The following is a 10,250-nucleotide window of genomic DNA, read 5'->3' on the forward strand; positions in this document are numbered from 1 at the left end:
GAACCTAAAGATCAAGGCATTATAAACCTATTAGCAAATCAAGGACACTTGATTGGACCACACAATTCTTTCTCTTCAACTATGGGAAAAGGGAAATAAATAACAGAGTTCGAAGATCAAACAAACTACGCAGTCAGTAATATCACCAGTTAACACGTAGGTCAGACATAGAGGAAACTACTACTTTAGGTGAAGAAACTCCCTAAGAATTGAATGTAGGGAAAAAAAATGAAAGCCATACCTGAAGCTTAAAATTTTGATGTTTTTGTGGGTCATCTTGGCGGTCAGAATCTGCTTCAGTATATTCATCATGCTCTTCTTGGTCTGCCTTTTCAAGTACTACTTTTATAGTCTCACCAGTCCTTGGGATATATCCAAACGCCTCACAGATAAAAAAAAATTATGGACCACTAGACAGGCATGAGTTCATTTTGCCTGGACTTCATAGATGAAGTTATTAATTTCAAAAATGGAAGGGAAAAAAAAGAAGGAAAGAATCTCTAATAAAACTAGTAAAATAGTAACAAATGATGCATAAAAACTAAATACCCAGTGACGCAGGACAAGTAGGGATAGCAGCAACAATGTGTTTACGGACTGATTTTAATTGGGGTTTTATGGCTGAAATTGCAATAAGAGTATAGGGGTTTTAAAGGTTTGTTTAGAGTAATAAAGGGGTAAGCGTACAAGCATGAAAACATGAGTTTTTGGCACTATTCAAGGGCTGCTTTAAGCCCTGTGAACAGTACCCGTGAACAGAGTTTGAGCTGTTAAAGTGTCTACAAGAGGGAAAGATGGAGAAGAGGAAGATAGTTTCTACAAATCACTCCTAGAGGCCTTAGGCATCACACAATCCATAAGAAAGCATCAAAGCTCTTGAAAATCTCTAAAATATCAACTTTATTAAATTATAAGCATTACATGACTTTATATAGATTTTAGAGACTTCCTTTATCAACCAAGATTCTAAAATATAAAACTAATAAAATTGCTAGTACATTAATTTGTCCTTTAGTATTCAAATGTTATTCCATGTCAAGATAGTAACAGAATTGAGTTAAGAATATGAATGGAAATGTTTGTTAATTATCAGTCTTGATGTATATGTCTATATGCATTAAAAATTTGTGCTCATTGTGCTCTTTGGCCTTTGATTATGTTAAATTGTAATAGAATGGCTCCTGCGAAAAAGATGCGCCGTTTCCCACCACCAAAGAGGGCATTAATTGAACCATACTCATCGCAGACCGATACACCTACACCTACTCCTGAAGGTGTTGCAGCAGATGGATCTCAGACTATTGTACCATCTCCGTCTGAACAAGCTACATTGTCAGGATCTGAGACTGTTGCACCATCTCCGTCTGAAAGTAATGCACCAGCTGCATCTGAGAGTTGTGAAGCATCTCCATTTGAAACGAATCCACCATCTCCTCAAAGTCAACCGAGTGGCGCAGGTAATTAAAAATGTTTGAGATCTGTCTTCAATTTATATATATTGTTAATATTTTGTAATTTTTAAATACATTAATAATATTATCAATTACCAGGTGCATCTTCATCAAAGCGTGTGCGGGGACCAACAGTTGGAAAAGCAACAGCAAAAAGAATTGCCGACAATAATGGAAACAAGCTGTACATTCCAATCACGGAGACATTCAATGCATTCGAAGGTGTGCTAGCGACCCCAGGATCGAATGAGATCGGCCTTCAGATTAGGAGGATGTGCCCCATTCAAGGCGTTAAGAGTTGGACTATTGCTGAGCCAGCGACAAAAGCTGCTGTTGTACAAGCTGTCCGGGTATGATTAAATTGCTTTCATAGTCTGTGTGGATGATGGAAACAGTGCTTTTATAATGTGCATATAGGAGCTCATTTGTTTTCTTTCTTTACTTTGTTGGTTTTCGAAGCTTGAAAGCAGTGAAGAGATGAAAAGCTCATTTGTTTCAACTTGTGTCTATAAATAAGCAGCCCATTCCATCTTAGATTTTTTGGGGAGGGGGTGTCTATAAATAAGCAGCCCATTCCAACTTATTCATGAATCATGTTGGTACATGAAATTGTTTAAGGTCCCGTGGTTTCCTTTATTTTTTTGTTTGTTGATATAGCTTTTTTAAAGTTACTTACCATAAACTTCTCTTCATTATTTTATCATTCCAATGGAAGTTAAGAGCAATGCAACCTACATAAAGTACATGACATATTATTCTTGACCACATACGTAGGACAACCATTTAGTCTTTTTAGTGAGTGCCTTGTTAACCAACAGGACAATCACAGGCTCTGTGAAATTGGATTCTGCATACATGTCTGATAAACATATCATTACAGAAAATGCCGATTCAAGTAAAATTATTTTGATACCCACAACCACATGTCTATGTTTAAATCGTTATTTTTCTACGAACATAGTATAATGGTATTCCATTTAAACGATGGCAATGTATGAAGATGCGTATTATAAATGTTTGCCAGGTTGCTGCTAAATCCAGTTTAGGTGGACTGTATGGATGGTAGATGTTAAGCTTCCGTAGTCAATTTCACATTACATAAGTTAAGTTACTTATTGTGTTTGTATTGATTGTAGGATAAATTTGAGATTGGGGATAGTTACGAGGATAATTCACTATCCCAAAAAGTTGTGGAAAAGAAGTGTTATGTGTTATATAAAGATTGGAAGTGCAGAATGAAGAAGAAATGGGAGAAGCTTGTGGATGCGGGAATTGATCCCTATGCTCATCCATACAAAGGAGTACAATCCGATGATTGGAAGTATTTGATTGACCAAGTATGGTTGGATCCTAAAAACAAGGTATGTTGTGATTTAGTTATTACTTAGTACTCTTTATCATTGTTTAACTATATATGTAACAAACCATTATAATCTAGATTATGTAGCCTCGCTACGATGCCGGCAAACTAAATAGGAGCAAGCTACCCTACAATCATAGTAGTGGGTCGCGATCTTTTCCGGCGGCGATGAGCATTGCGGTGAGATGTGTGTCATTGATTTTATTAACTTTATCCACACATATTTAATATGTTAGTGTTGATATCGGTGTTTGGCATATCACAGGTGAAGGAAAACGGTGGCTTGTTGCCAGATATTTGCAATTTCTACAAGAACACTCATCAGAACAAGAAGACAAAAGAATGGATTGATCCTATATGCTGTGATTTACATGTAACTATTCCAATCATTTGGACACTTATAGTAACTACTGTGTTTGATTTATATTAACAATAGTTATATGTCACAATTACAGGAGCAAATGACAATGGTGCGGGATGAGTCTATTGAGTCTGGAACACCGATGACACAAGAGGATATATCAAGAGTGGTGCTGGGGAAGAAGAAGGGATACTTGAGAGGTTTTGGAGTCGGACCAAAGCCCTCGTCTTGTGATGTTGGGTCGAATGTGGCATCACAAGCACGTGAAGAGCACTTGAAAAGGCTTACATCCGAGTTGGAGATATTGCGTGCGGAGCAGCAGAGTGACCGTGAGGAGCAGAAAAAAAAGGAAGAGGAGCAGCAAAAAAAGGAAGAGGAGCAACAAATGAAAGAGGCAGAGAATGCAAGACAACGTGAGGAGATGCAGATGCAGATTTTTGGACTTCAGAGCACGTTGGCGCAAGTTTTGGAAAAGCTCAATCCATCAAAGTCCCCACCATAGCTACTTATGGTAATGGGTAAGTGTGTTAACCAAATTGCATTATATTTATGTTCAAAGTCAAGGCAAATAAACGTGTTATGAGAATATTAGAGAACAAATTGTGAGGCAAAAAGGGGAAAACAACCCATTCGGGGCCAAACATTGGAAACAACACCAAAACAAATTGGTGGTAGTTTGATGGGGAGAGAGAAGATTGTGAGTGTTTGGATCTAAGCCAAGTGAGATGAGCTTTTTCTTGATGCATGAGTTCCAAAAGTTCTTGACTTCATTGTCAGTTCTACCAGGGAGGTGTTTGGCTATCCGAGCCCATCTGTTGCCTAGAATTCTATGAACATCAATGATGATTCTCTCTTCTTGCTCAGTAAAAGAACCCCTCTTGAGATCTGGCCTCAAGTAATTTATCCACCTTAGTCTGCAACTCTTTTCGCACCTTTGCAAGCCTGCAATATCTCAACAATAAAATTAGAACAAATATTGGGTATAATGGTATTATTACATGACAATATTAAAAGTATCACCAACCAATGATGAATCTTATATTGCGGTAGTGCAGAGTTAGATTAGTGGGTGACAAATGATGTCTACTTAATCTTATTTCTAATATTTTGATTGTCCGTGACTTGTGTCACCGTTAAACTCAATATTTGTTCCAAAATCCAGTCATTGATTTCTAGAAATGACAATACTAAGTATAAAATAGATCTTGAGCAAGTCCTATAGTGCAGTGAAATAACACCAGACTCTTAGGGATCAGCCAAGCTCAGCACCTGTATTCGATTTCCTTCTTCTATCCCTCTCTTGAAATGAGACAAGAAATAACAAGTAGAATTCATACCTGCTAGTTTAGGAACAGAACTCCAACAGCCATGGCCATGGCTACTGATGTGTGTGATGAGCTTCTCATCTTCTTGATGGGTTTTGGAGAATTGTACATGAAGGTTCTTGTTGGTATTTGTGCAATTCTTCTATTTGAAATGGTCATATCTGCGACATGCAATGTTATATTAGTGGGAATTCAACTTCTTATAATCAGTAGTGCCATTTTCCATGGTAGATTTACATATAAAATTTTCTACTGACAGATAAATCACTGATTAGGCTTATTAATTTTGTTGTTGTGATTTCGAATATGGGACAACTAACAACTTAAAACAAATTAAGCTAAATTGCAGACAAGATGTTTTTGTTCTATCCATAGATCACTGATTTTGTGATTAAAACACTGTTTATTAATTTTGAGGTTGTGAATTTGCGAACCTAAAGACAACCACTCTGAACAAATTATGTTAAATCAAGTCCATACCCTATCCACCGGTCCCAAGTATCAATAAAGACTAAACTTGACCTAGATAACTACACGATGTCTTTGCTCCCTCAGTGACTTCTAATTTCATTGAAGTTAAGTGCATGAATTCTAATTTCATTGAAGTTAAGTGCATGCAGAATAATCTTTGTAAACTAGCTAACATGCGATTGTAAAATTTCAAAGCAAGATATTGCCCTTTAAAAGTTTCATCAGTGTCAAAATCATCATCATCATCAAGATATCAATATTCATTCAAACAAAGACAGCTCTTTATTGGGTTGTAGCTTGCATGTTCATGCCATGAAATGTGAAAACTCATCATAAGCTAAATCTTAGTGCTTGGTCAAGTAGGATCTTAGTTGTTTAGTTATCTAAATTGTGAAACTTTAGAGAATCCTATAACATTTAGTTTTGAAATTTCTACTAGTTTTGTCATGATTATTAATTGAAAGTGTCTTTAGTGCATTGTTGCTTTATTTTGTTTGTCATGAGCACCATTTGTGTGGTGTGATTGAGTTATATAAACCGTCTTGGTCCATCCATATATCGGGCTTGGGCCAAGTGTGGACTGGGACAATGACCCTCTTTTTAGGCGGATTTGGTGTATTTTCTGGATCTGCCAGTATCATTAGGATTGGACTGGCTTCGGAGGTTTTGTACTATCTCTTTTCTCTTTATCTCTCCATAGAATAATAATTCTAATATGGCCCCCAATTTAATGCTTTGTAATTTTCAATGTGAATCATGCCAAAACAAGAAGTTAATGTGAAAGCTACATGATAACGTATCTTTGTGTTAGCAAAGACTTTTTATTGGGTGTCCGGGCCTTGCCTCAATTAATTTTTAGGTATATATAGTCTTTCATTTAACTTAGTTTCCATTGTTGAAGCATAGGTCAATATTGGCATATTGTGGAACAATAATTATAATTGATATATACATATGAATGATGTTTAATTTACAAAATGGTATTGATTGTCATTTAATTTGTTAATGTTTCCTTTACTTTCCATGTAGAAAAAATATTTTTTGTCCAATTTTACAATAAAGTTATGTGCAAATATTTTTAACCAAAAGTTATCTGACATTATTTCTCATTTTCTTTGGTACAGATGGATGATCATGTGCACAAAGCTAAATTGTACAGGACTAATGGGCACTATAAGCATTTTTGGAAGGAATATATATTTTTGAATAGATGTGTATGGAAAATATTTGGGAGGAGTAGTAGTTATTTTTTTTGGATGAATGTTGTATGAAAAATATTTAGATAGACTACTAGTGTGTATATTTTTTGATAGCTGAGCATGGATAACAATTTAAAACATAATAACAACTAATTGTTATGTTTTAAATTGTTATGCTAGATGGATGTGACTTGGATAATTATATAGATTACAAGTGGATTTTTAATTGGAGGAATATGTATCTTTGAAATTACTTGTGGATGAAAGTTTATAATAGTTGATGACTTTTATTAAACAAGTTTAGGCTTGGATGATTTATATTTTGTCGATTGTTCATGATTCAGTTGATTTGAATGAAGCTTGCAAATTACATATTATATTGAATGAATTGGATGAATTATTATGAATTACATGTTATTTTGTTAGATGTTGGCGACCAAATGTTGATCTTGTTTTTTTTGTTTTGGCAACCAATTGATTAGTTGGGAAAGATGACTAATACTTTTGCCGACAAAATAATTAGTCGTTAAAATCATTAATTTTGGTGACTAAAACGGAAATTGTCGCTAATAGGTCAATTGCCGACTAAAGTTTTAGTTGCACAAACATTTTTTTTCGCGACTAAAATATTTGGTGGTGGAATGTGACAATTGCCGACCAAACTTTTTTGGTCGTGGAATGTGCCATTTGCCGACCAAACTTGTTAGTCGTGGAATGTGACAATTGGCAACCAAATTTTTTGGTTGTGGAAACGGGCCTTAGTTGCCGACCAAACTATTTAGTCGTTAAATGTGCGAATTGGCAACTAACATATTTGGTCGGGAAAATATGACTTTTCGCGACTAAAATGTTTTAGCTACTAAATGGATTAGTCGCAGTAATTATATATTTAGCGACCAAAAATTTAGTCGGCAAATATGACTTTTTGCGACTAAAATGTTTTAGCTACTAAATGGATTAGTCGGAGTAATTATATATTTAGCGACCAAAAATTTAGTCGGCAAATATGACTTTTTGCGACTAAAATGTTTTAGCTACTAAATGGATTAGTCGCAGTAATTATATATTTAGCGACCAAAAATTTAGTCGGCAAATATGACTTTTCGCGACTAAAAAACTTTTTAGTCGCTAATTACTTTCCGCGACCCTCAATTGGCGACCAACGTGGCGACCAAAAAAATTAGTCGCGGATGACTTTTGCCGACTAAAAATGGACTTTTGCCGACTAAAAATTTAGTCGGCAAAAGTGTTAATTCTTGTAGTGAATATGCGAAGAACTGCCGACTGCCGAGTGTGTAATGTATTGCACTTGCTCCATTGCCCTGTGTTGCGGAGCAGCTTTGGCTTTGGTAAAATGACGGTACGCAAAAATATGCGAAGAACTGCCGACTACCGAGTGTGTAATGTATTGCACTTGCTCCATTGCCCTATGTTGTGGAAGGGCTTCGGCTTTGGTAAAATGATGGCGCGCAAAAATATGCGAAGAACTGCCGATTGCCGAGCGTATAATGTATTGCCCCAAAACTGGCGCTTGCTTGGAGTGATGTGAAAAGGAGCGGGAGTTTGTAACTCAAATAAATGTCCTTGTAATGTTTATACTAAGTTCGTCGAGTATGCATGCATAGCAGAGCTGCCGAGATAATGATCGGCCAAGGTAATGAAATGAATGATCGAGGAAGACGAAGGGTTATTTCCTAGCCCCAAGATCCTGCTGCTGAAAGTGTATGTCGATTGGATATGCTTTGACTGTTGATTTTACATTTAATGTTCTCGATTGGCCGATGTCTGGATCTCAATATGCGACTCAGAATTTGCAGAATTGGACCATATGGATGTGTTCAGAAGGCTCAAAAAGAGCTAGAAAGAGCTAGAAACAACTATTGGATTGTTAGAATCGGACTCCTAATGGCATAGTTTTACCCAAAATGGATCTGAGGGCTCAGATCAATAGGGTGTAATCCAACCGTGAAGCACAAGATAATTTCTACATAGCTTGCTGGGTCATCTTCTCCAGCGAAGCAATTCACTTTCTGGGCAAACTTTGATCGGCCCGTATAGCTTCGTTTTAGCTCCAATTTCGACGCGGTTTGTTGTGTTGGTCTCATCTCAATGAGTACTTCACATTGGTATAATCAAAACTTGATTTCGACAATGTTGAAAATCACAATTTTTTGAAAATATGGGCTGTTGCGCAACTATCAGCAAGCGTCGGTTACTTTTTTGCTCATCTGGTTAGTGGGTTTGGACTCCTTGAGTCAACGCGAATCCTCTGGTATTGTTAGATGTGGATTTCTGTAAGCTGAGGTGCTAGTTTTATGCCGAGATCGTAGTGCCAAACAAGTTGTCCATGCTAGATAAAATGCAAAGTTGATATTAATTTGCTCTTGATAATATGCCGAATGATCTGTGGATTCCAGTGGGAATAGACCGAATAAGTTATGAATTGATAATACGTAGATTTGTAGAGTTACGAATATGCCGACTAAATTGCTGAATAAGCCAAATAAGTTTCATGAATAATGTTGGATTAATGTAGAATAATGTTTCCAAATAAAGGTATGCACTGCCGAATAATGTTACTCTACTACCGAAAACTACTTGGCCCAAGAAATCGACATTTCTCTAGCTGTTGATGATTGGGATGTGGAGCTTGGTGCCGAGTGGAGCTTGGTGTCGAATAAATTATTGATGTTTATATTGTGCTAAATAAACTTGTGATGTTCATATATTCTTTACGAAAAAATATACTCTGAAAGTCAGCACCTTTAAGGAGTTGTATATATATACTCTGAAAGTTGCAAAAATATTGTGACCGAATCAAAGAAATTCAAGTTGTGGGTGCTGCCCCAAGTAACAGTAGATGGCATGAATGATCGGTGAAGATGAATAATTGTGGCTTAGCTCCTGGAGCCTGCTGTCAAAATTTCATGCTAATCGGACATGATTTGACCATTGATCTATCATTTAACATCCCCGATTTTCCAGTTTATTGATCGCAATCTAATACTCGAAATTCACAAAATTGGACTTCAAAATGGATTCTACACGGCAAAAACCTTGAGGGTTGTCATGCTTGAAGTTATCAAACCACATGATTAACCCGAACGCGCTAAGATGCAATGGAGCACCTTGTGCCGAGAAGCGCACAATAAATCCTAATGTCATCTCCTTCATGTAGCAGGTCGTGAAATGCAGAATTTTTAGATTCAAACTCCTGACTTTGAGCCTCTGTATCTCCCTCGTTTTAAGTCCGATTGCCTCATTTTTGCGGCGTTGGATTCATCACTCGGCCTAGTGTGCATTCCACTATTCAGACGCGTCATTCCACCTCGGATTGGATGTCGTTGGACCTCTGAAAGTTGACCAAAAATAAGATTGGTCAACCCTTTTGTTGTGTCCGTGTGTGCTCGGCTCGACGATGTTGCAGAGTAATTAAAGGTATGGTTCCGCAATGGTTTGAAGGCAAATCTTGGCACTTTGATTTGCCAAATCACTTGGTCGGCAACGACTCCACCTTTGGCTCGCCAAAAATTAAAGATTGCCGATAACAATGCTAGAAAGAGAAAGCTATGGTCAGCCTATAATACCTTGTCTGTGAGTCGAACAAAACAAGTAACAAATAAAGGTGCTATTGCCGTTTGATGGGCAACCCGAATAAAGTGCCGAATAATCACTATCGATGTAAAATATTGACCCAGTATGTTGTCGAATTCTAGAGAGAAAGTATTGACCCAGTATGTAATTCATGTTGTCTTGTGAATAAAGTAACCCATGATGCATTGAAGTAACAAGTGAATGACTTGGATGTCGATTTCAAATGCAAGTAACTCGTGCCCAATATTTGGCTTGTAGTGGTGTTGTTCTTCTTATCCTTGTGCTCATAGATCACGTTAGTTGGGAAGTTGGTACATACTCGGCAAAGTTTTGAGCTTGATTTTTGCTCAGTCGACTGTGCAACTTGGTGTGAAATACCTGGCGAAGTCGATTCGGTGTTAGCCAACGTATTAACCGAATTGCGCGCCACAGTGGCTAGAATTGATTTAATGAAGTTTCATTCTTAAGTCGTTTCCAAAGGATAAAATG

The 10,250-nt window shown here is 37.0% G+C and overlaps 1 protein-coding gene across 1 annotated transcript; it reads left to right on the forward strand.

Annotated features, from left to right (window-relative positions):
• The first annotated feature begins 2,629 nt into the window (after positions 1–2,629).
• On the forward strand, positions 2,630–6,393 carry LOC114287226 (uncharacterized). The gene is made up of 5 exons (XM_082888696.1): positions 2,630–2,812; positions 2,899–2,991; positions 3,077–3,184; positions 3,267–3,690; positions 6,093–6,393. Exons 1-4 carry the CDS (start codon positions 2,687–2,689, stop codon positions 3,672–3,674), a joined length of 735 nt encoding a protein of 244 aa, XP_082744822.1. The 5' UTR covers positions 2,630–2,686; the 3' UTR covers positions 3,675–3,690; positions 6,093–6,393.
• Positions 6,394–10,250: the final 3,857 nt, after the last annotated feature.

Source organism: Camellia sinensis, chromosome 9 (assembly GCF_055761805.1).
Source record: "Camellia sinensis isolate YWXY chromosome 9, ASM5576180v1, whole genome shotgun sequence".
NCBI classification, from domain to species: domain Eukaryota; kingdom Viridiplantae; phylum Streptophyta; class Magnoliopsida; order Ericales; family Theaceae; genus Camellia; species Camellia sinensis.